The following is a 17,658-nucleotide window of genomic DNA, read 5'->3' as shown; positions in this document are numbered from 1 at the left end:
CCTTTATACAAGCTCAATCTTAGAATAAACAAATTTTAAACTTGGAGCAAGCCTTAAGTGAATGCACAGATGGTGTTCACCCCCCCATGCAACATTAATTCTGCAGCATAAAAAATGCATTGTAACTACCTGTAATGTGATAAACTGAATTAAAACCAATTCCAAATCTTCCAACTTTAAGAGGATCATCTTTCTTTCTGCTTCTTGCTATCTCCTGAATTCCATGCCAGTCTTCGGGGGTAAAAACTGCATTGTTGAATACATAAAGTGCAGGACCTAAAGGGGGTGGGGGAGACATGGTAAATGTAAAAATATAGGCTGATTTGGAAACAGCATAGATATTTAGATATTTATAATTAAATTACTGAGTACTATAAAGAATACAGATACAAACGGAAACTGACTTTAACCCCAACTGATTCTATAATTTTGGACTAGTCTTACATATTTTAAAGATCCAAACACTTGTTTCTAACTCATTTTCATGATAAACCTAACTAGCAACAGCACAGATTGATTAAATTGTAGTTTAAGCCTAGAGTCAATTATCTTGAGCCACAAACTGATACAACTGGATTACTAACCAAATAGCTCTTTTTGAAAGCCAAATGTAAAATGTAAGCCTAGCTGCAATGTTCTAGAGTTAGCTATGCTCCTCAGTATATCACTACACCACAAGAAAACTAATAATTCAGGAAGAAAATTAGATATGGAAAAGATAACTTACCCTGATATTGTGCCATGTCTTTAGACCACAGAGACTCTGTCCCATACTGAGTCTCATCATATAGAAACTTAACTTCTGTGGCACCAGCATCTTCTGCATTTTGAATCAATTCCTGAAAACAAAACAAATATTGAGAGCTATGTAATAACATGCAATAATTAACAAATGGGATTAAATAACATCAGCAGATATCTTACTCGACTACTGTATTCACCTCTGCTTGTGATGGAGTGATTAGATGCAATATAGACTAAGATACAACATAGCGGAAGATGGTGGCGTTAATATCTCATTCAAGTTCCAAATGTTTCAATTACTTTTTGTTAAAGGCATTATTCCCATGCTGGTCAAGCATACTTAAGGGCAATATATAGTTAACATATATTTTTTGTGTAAATTATCAGCATTTCAAATTCTGAGATTCTTATCTTATGTGGAACCTATATAGTGACACCTCCTTAAACTACCATATACAGTGGTACCTTGGGTTAAGAACTTAATTCATTCCGGAGGTCCGTTCTTAACCTGAAACTGTTCTTAACCTGAGGTACCACTTTAGCTAATGGGGCCTCCCGCTGCTGTTGCCGCATGATTTCTGTTCTCATCCTGAAGCAAAGTTCTTAACCTGAGGTACTATTTCTGGGTTAGCAGAGTCTGTAACCTGAAGCGTCTGTAACCCGAGGTACCACTGTATATACAAATATAAAATTTGTCAACAAAACTATAAGCACAGTTCAAATACAACAAAAAGCAATGGTTTTTCAATAAGAACCTAAGCAAAAGCAAGCCTCAGGCTTCCAAGTATCCCACTCTTCTTACCCTGTTCTTCACTTAAGAGGGGAAGGCATTGCAAGCTCCAGCTTCTGTCAATAAATCATGGTCTAATATCTTGGTTGGCACACATACACAAAACTAACCCCATGGTTTGGACAAACCATAGTTTCCCATGAACAGTTGAATCATGGTGTACTGTAAAATAACAAACGGAAGTTTCTCATTTCCTTCTGTCATTAAACCAGGAGGAAAAACAGAACCAATAATGTTATTCAGTACCCCAGTTCCATATTTAAAAATGTGCAAAGCACTGTTCGTTAACAAATTTAAAGCAAGGTATTGTTTTTCTTACTTTAAAATGTTTTCCTTACTTTAATTTCCTTGCATTCCTTATTTTAAAATATGTTGTTACACTGTACCTTAAGAATCTGTCCTCCTTCTGGATATCTTCTTAAAATATCTTTAAGGAAATCAACAAGCGGTGGAGTTGTTTGTCCAAAACGACCTAGAAATGCAGAAGAAGTAAAATGTCATGTACTTGTTTTAGGGAGAAAAGACACATAATTGTTACTCTTCAGGACTGCAATTATTAGTTTCAGGTTTGTATTGCAGATTGTTAATTCATAGATTACAGGCTAGGAATGTAACACTATAAAGTGATGAAAAGGATAAAATTGCTGAAAATATTTGAAAGAAAAATGTATGTCTTAAATCATTTGCACTATCAGATAAATTGACTCATACAGGAATGTACACTGCAATTTTTTCCTTTAGATAGAAATCTGTTTTTGTAATTTGTTTTAAAAATGAATATATGCAGAGATGAAAAATAGTAAAAAAAAAGAGGAGAAATGAGAGATGCAAGGGTAAAGGGAAGATTTATTGTAATTTACTATACCTCCTCCTTTTAGGCCCTTTGACAAAAGATTTAGAAATACATGATTCTGAGAAGTCTGAAGGTCCCCAACCTCAACACAGTCTGATAACTGAAAGGGAAAGGGTTTTTTTTAATGTTGTGCATTCTTGAATATGCAATGTATCAAAAGTATATAAACTGCTTCAACCTGTGAAGACAACCAGTCAACAAATGACCACATGTGCCACCATAAATATTTATCAGGATATATTTATCAGGCATGGGGAATTTCTGGCCTCTGGATCAAATTGGGCCCAGTAAGGGTCCTAATTTGGCCTATGGGGTTATCTTCCCACATATTACATAGAAAAAGAAAAGCTTTCTTCTTCAGCAGTGTAAGTTGCGTCAATAAAATATATAATTGTATCTATTTATATGAAATACAGTTGCATATAATTTGAATCGGAGCAGATCCTCATTATGTAAACATCATCTACACTTTTAAAAAAATTCAAAGACATGCTTTCTTGAAGAACCAGCTCCAAAGCATCAGTTCGAAAAAACTGGGCCCTCAATCAATACTCCTTAAGATTTGAATAACTCTCCCCCAGCCATCACAGGTTTTCTGGAGATACCTGGCTATATCTAACCCTATGCAAGCAGCATTACACTCACACAAGAAGACATCTTCTTCCTCTTCTCTCCCCATGCCCACCCCCACCCAAGTCTGCTCCAGAAGATACCCCAACCTTCTGGAGCAGATTTTGAGGGTGCACAGAGGGCTACACAGGAGATCAGTTCCATTAGGCACACAGAAGTCTACTGCACACATGAAGCAGCATCACTGGACACCACCCACTCATTTCCCTGCTCATTGTAAAGACCTACTTATTGCACTGGAAGAGCAGGAGACCAGACCCACCAGCACATCACAAACTACCCTAACAAATGACTTGATGTCCAGGTCTCTTAAGACTATGTGAAGAAGGTTCATAGCTCAATGGCACAGCATCTGCTATGTATGCAAATGTTTAATTCTCAGCATGCCCAAGTAGGGCTGGGAATGTCCCCTATCTGAAACCCTGGGGCATTGCTGCTAGTCAGTGTGAACAATACTGAGCAACATGGACCAGTGGTCTGATTCAGTACAAAACAGCTTTTCCTATGTTCCTAGCCAATATGATATATTAATATGAAACACAAGGAGGAAGGTTGGGCTCAAGTTTTTAGGAGATTATATGTTGAAATCAGTAACAACCATAATTAAAATATACTCCTTACTAATACAACAATTTATAATTTAGCTAGTCTGTCAATTAATGCTTTCCTGTATTTCTCAGAAGGAAAGTAACAATTTCAAAGCTACTTCAAAAAGGGTATCTAGAAGCTTTCCAGAAGACTAAGGAAGCTTACCTCTCTTCCCTTGTGGTAGAGACACTGCTCAGCTACAGGAAAACCTGTCTCTGGATAAATTAACTCTTTTATGGATGCCACAGACACTGAAGAAGGCACCTCAAACGTCCTGCAGCCCACATAGTCATGAAGCACAGTCACTGTGGCTGTCCTACACCAAAAAATAAAGGAGAGGGCATCTTATTTGAATGAATGGAGAAAGGAAACAGCAATACAAAGCCAAGCAGAGCTAGACATCCTTTCTTATTAGAACATTATTAGAACCTCTTATGTTCATAGGTTTATCACCTATGAACTACTCAAACCATCCAAGGTAGCGGCCCTCATCACATGCTGTAGTAATTAAAGAACTCTATGCACTGTGTGAATAAGTATCTCTTTCTACCTGTCATAAACCTATTTTCAATCAATTTCCCTGACTGACTCTAATATTATCAGAAAGGGGTTACAAATTCTGCCCCTTAAATTATGAATGTTCAGAAGCCTACAGCCACTGAACTCCATAGCTGTTTACCAAAGCACCAAAAGGGTTTGTTTTTATTTGCAGGAAAGATGCCCCAACCCTTGATCACTTTAGCAGCTGTTTTGTACCTTCTTCAGTTTAATTAATACCTTTTTGAAACAGAGCACAGAGGCTGTATTCTAACAGTGGTACATCATGGTTATATGTTACGGATTGCCTTCAACTAACTTTTCCTACAAGTAGAGTAGAAATTAATGGCCATTATTAACTTAGGTATATTAATTTCAATGGGACTACTCTAAGTAAAAGTCAGTTGATGAAAACCTATATAATTATGATAGCTATCGTCTTTAAGTTTCCTTCTTAAGAATTACTTTATCTGGCCCTTACACTACCACAATACACGAGGGGCAAAATCTGGTCTTTCAAATTTCAGCAGTGTCCTGTGCAAGGCCAAAATTCGGCACCACCCAACTTCTCACCTCTTGTTCTGCTCTATTCACTACATTATACAGTGGTACCTCAGGTTAAGTACTTAATTCGTTCCGGAGGTCCGTTCTTAACCTGAAACTGTTCTTAACCTGAAGCACCACTTTAGCTAATTTAAGCTAACTTTCTGTTCTCATCCTGAAGCAAAGTTCTTAACCCGAGGTACTATTTCTGGGTTAGTGGAGTCTGTAACCTGAAGCGTATGTAACCCGGGGTACCACTGTAGTTGCGATGCCCTGTGATGCCCCTTATGCTCAGCACCCGGGGGGGGGGGGCTGTCCTGCTGCCCAACCAAGAATGGGATACTCAGCAAGTCCTGCGTCAGGCTAGAAGTTTAACACACTTATAGCAACAGAAGCATTCTTGGTCCACTGCCAATAACGTCAGCTGCACGAAGCAGACACGGAAAGTGAGGGGTGTAAGGTGTGTGTGGATGCTCACACATCTGCACGGGATAAACAAGGCAGAAAGGGAGGCAGGCAGGCACACGATCGACATTCATTATCCATCACGTCTGCGGCCCGTGAAAGCTCATGACACAACCAAGATGCAAGACTGCAAGGCACCACGCGGGACCCGTGTGTGTGGTGTGTGCTTCCCGCCCCCATTGCACGACACGTGTAACCCAATCCTAGGTCCCACTCCTTCCTGAGCAAAAAGAGGGTCAGGGAGAGCCTCGAGGGGGCGGAGAGAAGCCAGCCGACCCCCGACCCACCCCTTTCTCCCTCGCCCCGAGGCGCACAGCCCGCGCGCCGCCCGGCCTCACTCACATGCCCCGCCGCCCGGCCGCCTCCGCGCCAGCCAGGCCCGCTCGGTCCGTGACAGGCAGCTTGAAGCGGCGCCGCTCGCGCCCGCCAGATTAGAAAAAGACCGTTAGCCGCGACGCCTGCCAGGCCTCTCTCTCTCTCTCAGCCCGCCTCCTCCTCCTCCTGGCGACGCCGGTTCCGCACATGGGGAAGGGGTGGGGACTTGCCCTGAGGAGGACGGGCAGCAACCGTCGGCGGAGGGAGGCGCGAGGCGATTCTCCGCCGCAGGGGAGGGACGAAGGAAGGGAGGAGGGAAAAGCTGGCGGGTGCTGCCGCCGCTGAGGAGGGTCGAGTGGGAAGCCGGCGTGGAAGGAAGGGGCGGGGAGGGCAAGCGCAGGATGAGAGCGAAAGGCCCGTCCCCGCAGACTGAGCCGCGGACGCTTCGTTCAAAACAATAGTAATCGTGGCGAGAAATCTCCTCACGAAGCGCTCGCCCTGCGGCGCGGCGTGCGCAGAGGACCCTCGTCCCCAGTGAACAAAGGCGGGAAATGCGCGCGCAGACGCTGCTAAGAACGTAGGGAGCTGCCGCATACAGAGCACAGGCCTTTGGTCCGTGTAGCCCCGTGTTGCCGACCCTGGCTGGCAGTAGCACTCCAGCGTTTCGAGGCAAGGGGTCTCTCCCGACCCCACTAGGGCGATGCCGAGCGAGGGTTGAGCCAGAGACCTGAATGCTAAGGTGATGCTCTTCCCTTCCAGAACCCTCCTTACTGCAGGCACCCCTCTTCTCAGAAAGTGGCTTCCGCCTCTGCTCTGTCAGACAAATGCTCCTGTCGCCACAGGGAGCTCCTTAATTGCAGCAGGAACATTTTTTTTTAAGCCTGCTTTTCATGAGGGTGTACATGGAAATTGCCCTGCTAGCAACTTTCCCCAGGACTACTACCACTGACAAAAGAACAGTATTTCTTTTTTCAGTTCAGTATCTAGACATCTTTGCAGATATAATTTGGTGGTGGGAGTAGTGTGCAAGTTTCAAAACCTTGAGCATGTTTACTCAGAAGTAAATATGAGAAAGGGCCATAACTCAGGGGCAGAGCATCTGCTTTGAATGCAGAAGAGCCCAGGTTCAATCCTGGCCATCTCCAAATAGGGCTGGGAGAGACCCCAGTCTTAAATCCTGGAGAGGTGCCGCCTGTCAGTGTGGACAATACTAAGCTAGATGGCCCAGTCTTTTGACTCGGTATGAGGGCTCAAAGGCAGCTTCCTATGTTCGTGAATAAGCCCCAGTATCAACCTGCATCCTTAGCAAGTGCTGCCCTAGAAAGAGCACAATTCTGAAACAATTCAGACAAGGGGCAGCAGTATCTTTGTACATATATGAGCCATTTTAAGTTAACTTTAATGTGCTTTTTTGCACTCTTGCGTATACCCCCATATAGAAACACATTATCATGAATTATGAACTGTTCATACCACTTTTGAAACTAAAAACATGTCAAAGAGTAGGGGCACTGATCCTTACTGGAGCAAATGGTACGTACAGTAAATTAATTTTCACTCTCTTCAAAAATCACATCCTTCAAAAATCAAAATCCTCTTGACTGCAGCATATCCTGCCAAAGTTCACATCACATTAATTAATTCCCACCACTTGATTCCATACTTAAAACCACTCTTTCTGAGCAAGCATGCACAATTTTATTCCATTCGTATAACTGCAAAATAAATACATAATCCTTTCACTCATGCTTTTGAAAAATGTTAGGCATTCTTAATCCAAAATACAGGATCTTATTTTGAAAATACAATTGGGTCTTCCAAAGAACATTTAAAGTTTGAAATACTGATACATCATTTCTATGTTTGCAAACTTAAAAACACCTTTTTTTCTAACATTCCCTTTTTGACCTAAGAAAGAGTAATTTCAATGGCCAATCTTTTCTAGTGTATCCCCACCCAAAAAAATAGACTGCAATATTAAAAACAAGTTGTGGATGTTTTTACCTTCTCACTAAATAATAGTTTCAGCCTTTTTTTTTTAATCTAAGTGAAACCCCAAGGGAATTAAAGTAAGTAGAATGTGATTTCCTGAGCTGGAATTTGTCCAAGTCACTGAATGGAACAAAGAAACTAATTCATATGAATTGCCATGGGATTTAACATGAACACAAGTGACCAAGCATCTGAGTGTTGTCTTGAATAAAAGCAGTTGTAAAGCTCATGCTTTATAGAAAGCTTTATAAAGTGGTTATCAGTCAGATCAATTAATAGGCAGTCTTTATAAGGGTGTAAAATGGACTAAGAAAACTGCTGAATACAATGCAAGGGGATACATTCTGGGATACTATACTGATGATACTGTTTTATGCACATCAGACCCAGTTAATGCTGAAAGGTTATTGAGTATAGAATTGGAGACCCTTTTTAATGTCTCTGGACTTAAGGTAAATTTTCAAAAATCAAAAGTAACATTCTTCCATATTCCCCCACAACTTAAGGAAACCTTATCTGAAATACCTTTTACTTATGGTCACCTAAGCAGTACACATTACTATACATAATATCTGTAAAAATTGTAATAATTTTGATATACAAGCGGCAACCATTTTGTGTGAGGGTTCTATTCCTGACCACTGCGCATGTCAGTGGAGCACACATAAGCCCATTCCGCTTCCATTCTCTCCTCTTCTGGGTTCAAAAGGAGCCATGCATCAGCAGTCATGTGTCAACATGACACATGCAAAGTGGTTACCATCTGTGTACACTTCAACACAACTTCGTTAAAGTATTCAGAAACGTTTTTCCGAGTGCTTATTGGTTTTTGGTTTTTGTTTTATGTAATTGTTGCATGTCATATGCTCTAATGTAAACAAAGATAACTCAATGCAACAATGTTAAGCAGTTTAAAGATGCAAATGAATAAAAAATAGGTTGCAAAAATCAAACAAACTGCTGAATAGATCAATCAGCTCTACACTGCATTTTATATTTTTAGTATCATGTTTGTAATGGACAGCATTCTACACTTGGATCCATGTTCAGCAAAGAACAGCAAATCTCTCCAACTACCAAGCTACCCAATCAGGGGAAAATGAGTAAGTAACCACGGGTTCTTTTCTTAGCACACCCACTGATTTCCTGTGCCATACTAAGAATGCCATGATTTTCTGTGCAAAGTCCTTGATTAAAGCAGGAATCATGTGCACAGTGTCTTGTGAATCCCCCTTTCTCCTCTCACCTATTAGCTCTAATAAGGTTGAGATGGAATTGAGAGGATAGGTGGGGGAGAGGGAGTACTTGCACTGATGGGGGCTTCTGTTCCCGCCTCCCTATCTGGCAGATTTTAGAGCTGACAGCTCAGATTTTCTTTACACAATGCAGGAGTACCACACATGCCCTTCAAGTGGTGGATACAAAGATTTTTCTCCCTGTTGCATTATTTTGCAGTGTTAACAGAGTAGGTCCAGAAGAGGCAGCCATAGATCCCTCTTGCTGGGAACTATTTAAAGTCTCAGCAATTCGGAAAACTTGTAAACAGATCAATATTTTAGTTCAAAAGTAAGATACTTGATAGCCCATCATAGGAATTATTGCTTGTATTCAGACATTTTGGAGTACTTAGAAGAGTTTATAAAGAACAGAATATGAAACAAAGTATGTGTGTTCTTGCTGTTGAGAAAATGCCAAGTACAAGAAGTACACATACCCAGGGCTGAAGTAATATACATAAATGCAACAGCGATGGATGAAAGAATTATCCCACCCCTCCCAATAACTATTTCAAATGCAAAGGTACCCTAATTTATAGATATTCATTTAATGACCTGCTCCTTTAAGACTTAAAGTGTGCTGGCCACTGTTGTAGAAATTAAACATCTTGAATCACTAGCTTGAATCACGACTCAGAACTGTGGGAGTGGAGTCCTCTGCAATTTTGTGGGCTTTATCATAAAACCAAGAGCCCAATGACCTTTTGTTGGCGTTAGCAAATTCTTAATGACTAGGGGGTTTTGTACTTATTTAGATCAACCATGTACTGCAATAATCTGCAACTGTATCTTAATTATTACTGGACATGTCTGCAAATAAGCATATTGGAAAGATCCGGGGGCTGAATAAATGTGAGCATTAGGAAATAAATTGGGGGTTACTAATGCAACGAAACATCTACTGCAGTAAGAGACCTACAACTGCAGCTGCTTCTGCAGTGCTGGCAGGAAAATGCCAATGACTCAGCAACCACATTTAAATGTGAAACAATGTCCTGCTATTATGGAATTTTTTTGTACTACAATAAACAGTGCATACATTTCAGTCATTTACCGGTATATATCTAAGTTCTCTAATGGCTTTTAATGCCACTATTTTTAAATTTCATACTCATAGCAGCAGAAGATTTTCATGATGATTTAAGTTACTATTTGAATCACAAAGTACCTACAGGCTGTGATAGAAGTGGCTACATGCATCCTCTAGATTCAGAGGCACCAAACGCCAATAGCCATTGGTAGCAGGAGAGGGGAAGGACCATAGCTCAGTAGAGAGCATCTGCCTGGCATGCTCAAAGCCCCAAATTCAAACTCTGGAAAGCCACTGGAGACAGTACTGAGCTGCATGGGCCAGTGGTTTAACACAGTGTAAGGCAGTTTCTAGCCTTCCCATCCTCTTGCCTATACAGTGGTACCTCGGGTTAAGTACTTAATTCGTTCTGGAAACTGTTCTTAACCTGAAGCACCACTTTAGCTAATGGGGCCTCCTGCTGCTGCCGCGCCGCCGGAGCACGATTTCTGTTCTCATCCTGAAGCAGTTTTTAACCCAAGGTACTATTTCTGGGTTAGCACAGTCTGTAACCTGAAGCATATGTAACCCAAGGTACCACTGTATGTCTTGTTTGTGGGGCTGCTGTATTTGTTATTGACCTCATGTAAGCCACTCTGGGAGCCTTTTCAGCTGAAGAGCACGGTAAAAATACTTTAAATAAATAATCACTCAGAACATTTGCTGTCAATGCAAGCAATCTTGGCAGTCCCTAGATGCATGCTCAACTCACATAGCATGTCAACCCTACCCGGCATATGTAGGTCAGCGTGCACATTCATCATCAACAATAAAACAGCAATATAAACTTCTACTCCTTAGAACATTGTTTGAAAAATAGAATTGCCCTGGAGAAGACAGGATTTGGTTATCCACAATTTGGATCAGAAATCCGGGGGGAGGGGGGGATTCATGGCGACCCTTTGGCCTCCAGATCATAGAATCATAGAATTGTAGAGTTGGAAAGGATCCCAAGAGTCATCTAGTCCAACCCCCTGCAATATAGGAATCCCAGCTAAAGCATTAGAGTCACACCTCGGGTTACGAATGCTGCGGGTTGCGCGTTTTCAGGTTGTGGACCACGCCGAACCCAGAAGTGCCGGAGCAGGTTACTTCCGGGTTTTGGCACTCGCGCATGCACAGAAGCGCAAAATGACCTCATGCACAGACGTGCCAAATCGCATCACACGCGTGCGCAGACGCAGCGCTTCAGGCTGCGAACGCTGCGGGTTGCGACCGTGCCTCCCGCACAGATCACATTCGCAACCAGGGGTATGATTGTATATATGTCAGACTACACTCTCATCATTGCTGACCATTGGCCATGCTGGCTGGGGCTGACAGCATTTGGAGTCCAGTAACATACAGAGAGGACCACAGGTTCCTCATCTCTGCCCTAGATTCCAGAGAAGGCAGAAGAAATCTGGTGCCCTTCATTTCTAGTACATTCACAGGGCACTATAACTTTATTTATTTATTTATTTATTTATTCTGACTTGTAGTTGAAGCTTGTTTACCAGTGTAACTCTTTCAATTGTCATACCACAATAAAATGTCAAGTTGCAGAAAATAGCCTACACTTAAGCACACACAGCAACGAGCTACTAGAATACAAACAAAATTATGAAAAACATCAAAACAACTACTGCACTACCTCCCAAAACAATTTTAGAGGTTAACAGATTGGCTTCCATTTTGTTCTGGGCAAATAATATATCTCAACAACAGCTTACATTAGAATGCTTAATTTATAAAACATCCCCATGGTTTTGTCTCTGAGATCAAGTGGCATGAAGGTCTTCCGAATGTGAAGTATTAATAGAAGACTTTTCCTTTGCATAGGAGGTTATCCACCTAAGCTGCTCTGACTGGCAACAACTCTCCAGGCTCTCAGGCACAGGTTTCTCACATTACCTGCTAAGTCATTTAACTGGAGGTGCTGCCTGGGCATTGAACTTTGAAACTGCCTGCATGCAGTACTGTATATGTGCTCTACCACTGAGCTACAGTACCTCCAGTTTGGGGGTCTTCCAACAGCTTTTGAAATCAGCTTTTTTGAAAGAGCCAATGTCATCAGCTTTGGGGCTACTCTTGTATGTGAAGCCAATGGATATTTTTATTTGACTTAATGCTTACTTAAAATTTGATGTATGTTAATAAACTCTTAATTGTTGATCATTCTTTTGTTGTGATGTTACAGTGATAGTATACTTTTTATTACATTGCATTCTTATACTGTAACAGACTATTTTTTTAGTTTTTTAATGTGAACTGCTTTTAGCACAGATATATTTGTGGAAAATGTGATATAAAAATAAATTGACACTGAAATCAAACCCGAGTGCAGAAATGACAGCTGAAGTCTCATTCAGAACTGAAACGCTTTTACATGTTTGACGTGGGATTAGTATAAGAATTCATGGTTTCCCTAGTCAGGTATTCATTCGTGTGTGTTTTTAAAAAATGTTGTCTTGGGGCTTGAGCCAATATCTGGTTTAATATCTCACAGTGGCTATTAATTTATTATTGCAGCTAGCATTTTCACAGCTGCCAAAGCCTACTACCCTGGTGCAGATTCTTCACGGCCGGGTGTCATGGACATGCCTGTGATCTAATAGAACTATCAATAGATCTGTTGAATCACAAAAATGCAATGCATCAATTCCAGGACTGAACCTCTGAAGATTCAGAAAACAGCATGTGGACCTGAAGCAGGAGGAGGGCCTTCCATTGGCTGGGAGAAAATATCTTTCCACAGTTCCCAATTCCTCCCCCTTGCTCCAACATCTGTGCCCCATGAATTCCAGCCTCTGTGGCCAGCTTCTATTTCAGTCCATGACCAAGGACTAAACCATGCTATGGGGGAGATCCTCAATTAGACCATTTGTTATTGTTTTTAAATGACAGGCAACCATGTCAGTTTGATCAGAGAAGCTGTGCTGGGGGAGATGTTTGACCCTTTTCCCCAGGCACTATTTTCTTCCCTGCTACTCTTTGCTCCAGGAGGAGAAAAGTAGGTTAAGCACAACAATTCTTTTCAAAGTGGCAGACTACTACATCTCTGTTTTATTAACAAAGAAAATGCTGGGAGATATGCCCACAGAAGTCCGGTGCAATATGCAGTTTGGTCCCAAGAAGAACAAAACATCCAAGGTATACATATCCTTTCTCTGACCTTGTGACAGTAACAAAACATTCACATTGTTTTATGTATTACAATTTCTACTATTCATTCTGAATTCCAGATACAGTGGTACCTCAGGTTACATACACTTCAGGTTACATATGCTTTAGGTTACAGACTCCGCTAACTCAGAAATATTACCTCAGGTTAAGAACTTTGCTTCAAGATGAGAACAGAAATCATGCTCCGGCAGCGTGGCAGCAGCGGGAGACCCCATTAGCTAAAGTGGTGCTTCAGGTTAAGATCAGTTTGAGGTTAAGCACACTCCTCCAGAACAAATTAAGTTCTTAACCCAAGGTACCACTATACCCTGTTTTCTGGTTGTCAGTTTAGAAGGTGGGTGAGCAGCACATGGATCTAAAGCTTTTATCGTTGAAAGCCTTCCAAATACAGCCATAAAACTAGTTAAGTAGTCCCCCCACTAAATATTTAAATAAGATAAAACAAGCACTTTAACGTTATATCAATCTTTTATAAAACTACGGAGCTAGCTAATGCTTTCCAAAGGTTGTGCTTGCCCAAGGTCAGCTATTTCCCCCCCGCTGCCCCCCACCCACATATTGATTTATCCATTTTCGTTACATGCGTTAAATTCAGGGGGGAAGTTTACTGCGATCAGCAATGTGAAAGGGATGGAGCTATTTATGATGCAAAAATAACAGCAGCAGTAATGATATCATTTCTGATGCATGTTATGTGAAAATGAAATGTGTCATCCCATCAGTGGTATGAAAACAATTGAATATTTGGAGTGAAACAGAAACCATGGATTATCATTCAGCTGTCTCCTCAAATTTGAGAATCCTTAAAACGGGGGGGGGGGGTATTTATAAAGTATTAAGCTCTTCGGCAAGGCAATTAAATCCTTGCTGGCAGTGGTGGTGGGGGGGGGGTTGTGCAGTAGAATTGGGCCAATCACAGCAAAACAGACTAGAGACGGGCTTGAAATCAATGGTGTTTTAAATTTGATTAATGTCATCACAGAAGTGGTTGCCTGGAAATGTTTGCAGGTTCTTTTACTGCCCTCTTTCTGATAGCCAACCTCAAGTTGAAATATTTGCATAGGCAACACACGGGCCTTTTTGATTAAGTTTTAAAAAATGCTGTGAAGCAACACTGGTCAAGGAGCAGTGCGCACACTACGCCAGCAATGCTGGTGTAAATGTAATAAGCATTGGGGAAAATAATAGCACAACCCTAGAGTGAAGTCAAGGAAGGCCATCTCTGTTTGTCAGGCTGCAACAAGTAAAAAGGTAAAGGGACCCCTGACCATTAGGTCCAGTCGTGACCGACTCTGGGGTTGCGGCACTCATCTCACTTTACTGGCCAAGGGAGCCGGCGTACAGCTTCCGGGTCATGTGGCCAGCATGACTAAGCCGCTTCTGGCGAACCAGAGCAGCACACAGAAATGCCGTTTACCTTCCCGCCGGAGCGGTACCTATTTATCTACTTGCACTTTGAGGTGCTTTTGAACTGCTAGGTTGACAGGAGCAGGGACCGAGCAACGGGAGCTCACCCCGTCGCGGGGATTCGAACCACCAACCTTCTGATCGGCAAGTCCTAGGCTCTGTGGTTTAACCCACAGCGCCACCCATGTCCCTTTTTGCTGCAACAAGTAGGCAGGGCCTAATTTGAGCACCACAATTGGGACTGAAATGAATCTTGTAGAAATCGAAGCAGTTCTTCCAAAATGGCCATTTGACTTGAAAACATTTGACAAGAAAGCACCCCTTTTGTGAAGAGTTGGTGTCCCAGATTACACAAACTTTCAAAACAACCCTTTCGGGACCAACTAGGAAACCCTGGGAGGCTTGAGTTGCCTGTAGTTCTGCAGTCTCCATACCAACAATCACTTGATTTCTTACCTGCCCTTCATCACTGAGATCTATCCCAGCCTGCACCTGTATTGCAACAGTTTTTAGATGCTTTAATTGCTTTATCACTTGTGTGTTTGTCACCTTGGGCTTCTTTGGAATATCCTTTGGGCAGGATATAATAATAATAATAATAATAATAATAATAATAATAGTCCCAGAGCAGGATATATAAATATAAAAATACCATATTAAAACCTGTTTAAACAATTTACTGTCAAGAGAATATGATTAGACCTGTTGAAACCAATGAGAAATTATTAATGGATTCAACCCTGCATGCTTAGAACTAATAGCCCAGCTGTGAGTGCTTAGAACAGTTATACCAACTATGCATCAATATGTCAAAAATGTGACATTTATACTAGTTTTTTAGGCTAACGTGCAATGTTTAGGATTGTGATGTAGATTCATTGTCTTTTTAGGGAGGCATACATTCTGATCAATACTCAAGCAAGATATGGAAGCTAAAACCCACTGGATAGCTCAGTTGGCTTGAGCATGGTGCTGATAACACCCAGGTTGCAGATTCGATCCCCGTATGGGACAGCTGCATATTCCTGTGTTGCAGGGGGTTGAACTAGATGATCCTCAGTGTCCCTTCCAACATTACAGTTCTATGATTCTATGATTTCACTGAGGATTGATTACTTGCAAGCTACACAAGAACCTTAAAGAATTGTGGGAAATGTAGTCTGGAGAAGGTGCTGTTGAAGCTTATAAGTTCTCACAAAACTATAGTTCCTAGGATTTGGGGGGGGGCAGGGAGATGACCAGGAAGGGCCATAGCCCAGTGGTAGAGCATCTGCTTTGCATACAGAAGGCCCAGATTCTGTCCCAGGTGGCTCCAAGTAGGGCTTGAAGTATCTCCTATCTAAAACCCAGAGGAGCCACTTCTAGTCTTGGCCTGACTCAGGTAGCTTCCTATGTTCCTATGCCTCTTAACCCAATCTAGGGGAGCTTCCAGACCTGTTGTTTACTGAGCATTCATCCTGATATGTCAACACAGAGGTTGGATGAAACTGACAGCTAATGGTACACTTTCCATGGCCATTTTTGTCACTTTTCTTATCAGAATTTTTGCAGCTAGAAAAGTGATGGTATAATCACACTGGAAAGTGTGGGATAGCAATCAAATAGCCAAGAAGCAGCCCGTTTGGAAACACTTATTTAGGGCTGCACAATATATCAATAAATTGTCCGAAACCAGTTTGAAGTCCATATCATGATCTTGCTTCATAATTTTTGACCTGGCAATATATCGTAACTCATGGTGTGTGTGTGTGTGTGTGTGTGTGTGTGTGCTATGCAAAAATCACAATGTGCGCAGCCAGCCAATGCTTTTCTCGATTCCTGCAGCCCCTGTTATCTCTGCTGGCTCATCTCTTCCCTGCCTCATGCAGCAGGCAGCGAATCACAAGAGCAGGCACCAGCAAAAATCACGGAGCAGGAAAAACCGTGATACCAGCCAATGCCTCTACATAGCTCAATTCCTTATTTCAGACATCGTGATATATCAGTATATTGCAATGTTTAGATGATGATATATCACAATGTTGAAAATCAGATATTGCCCAGCCCTACTCATATTGCAGCTGTACCTTGAGAGCAGAGGGTTCATACATTTACTCACTCACATATACTCCCAAACCACGGATTTGCCCTGGTTTACAATCCTGGGTTGCAGGGCAAGTGCAAAACCATAGTTTGGTGTTTTGAGTGTAATGGGAAATTGTAATTTCTCACAAACAAGGAAGTAACTAACTAAGCAAAGTGCAAAAGGTCGGGAAGAGGGATAAAAGGGGAAAGTGCCAGTGCAGAAGCACAGGCCCAAGGTTTGTCTCCATGGTACCAAACCATAGCTTGACGTTACGTGCAAACCAATCCTGTGTGTTTGTGTTTGTGTGTGTGTGTGTGTTCACATCTGCCCCATTTTCTTCCCATGGAAAACAAGGAGGAAGATCCGATAATGCTCACAAGTCTACTTTTATCGGGAAGTTTTACATTAGTTATTTACCTGAGGCTGTCATTGTTCTTCATGCTTTCTGTGGCCATGATATCTTCCCACTAGAATACAAAGCAGACATAGATGCAGCTGTTTCCTTTTTTCCTTCTGTGACTGTACATCAGTCTCTCATCTCAAAAAAAAGAGAGCTTAGACTGATCATGTGGAACATTTCACTAATTTCTTAAGCCTTTCGACCCAAAATCGCGCTGTAGTTTCCCCTTGTCGCTCCTTCTTCAGCTTCCTTCAAATCTTTCTCTGTGAGTAACTCTTCAGAGGGCTTGGCTTTCTTGCATTCATCTACAGATTAAGCAGAGTGGTGCTGTGCCAGGAGCATTATATGGATTTGTTCCACAGCTTGAAGGAACGTCACATCATTCTCTCTCTTACAGTAGGTGAACTTTATCTCTTGCTGAAAGTAAGTGAGAATGTGGAAGCTGTTACTTTCTTATTTTCTGGGATCCAAATGTTTGCACTCGAGTATGCCCTGTTTCCTCCTCTGGATTCGCTAATGGCCATGTCTTAACATTAGATCTGTGGTCCTGATGGATAAAAAAGAAAACGAGTATGTCAGAAGATTGGCATGAAATGCAGATTGAAACTACCTCTGAAGGGTATGGAAATGTCATTTCCTCTGAAGACATCACTGCAGTTTCTGGCTATTATGAGTCATGCTTCTAATTATAAATTCCTCCACACAGTATTGTGCTTGTAAGCAGAGGGAGAGCAAGAAAAAAGTTAAGGACTTTTCTTTACCTTTTACGGTGCAATCACAGGGAAAATGCAAGTATCCACTTTCTGTAGAAGACATTA

General features: G+C 41.7%; 1 protein-coding gene across 4 annotated transcripts in view; it reads right to left on the bottom strand.

Moving 5' to 3' along the window:
* The window catches only part of SACS (sacsin molecular chaperone), a 39,114-nt gene extending 22,142 nt beyond the window's left edge, over positions 1-16,972 (bottom strand). For 2 of the 4 annotated variants that reach the window (XM_083498821.1, XM_083498822.1), the window contains exons 1-6: positions 16,858-16,972; positions 3,771-3,921; positions 2,400-2,487; positions 1,921-2,006; positions 728-839; positions 130-276 (exon numbers count right to left, since the gene is read on the bottom strand). In XM_083498821.1, coding sequence (XP_083354947.1) covers positions 130-276; positions 728-839; positions 1,921-2,006; positions 2,400-2,487; positions 3,771-3,921; positions 16,858-16,895 — 622 coding nt within the window. In that variant the 5' untranslated portion in view covers positions 16,896-16,972. Of the gene's footprint in view, positions 1-129; positions 277-727; positions 840-1,920; positions 2,007-2,399; positions 2,488-3,770; positions 3,922-5,492; positions 5,988-16,857 lie in introns of those variants that run through there. The other 2 variants (XM_083498823.1, XM_083498824.1) reach the window with 1 other exon arrangement.
* Between the last annotated feature and the right edge of the window lie 686 nt (positions 16,973-17,658).

The sequence above is a fragment of the Podarcis liolepis genome, assembly GCF_965112155.1.
Source record: "Podarcis liolepis genome assembly, chromosome: 4".
Taxonomy (NCBI): domain Eukaryota; kingdom Metazoa; phylum Chordata; class Lepidosauria; order Squamata; family Lacertidae; genus Podarcis; species Podarcis liolepis.
This window is presented reverse-complemented; position numbering and strand designations above follow the sequence as displayed.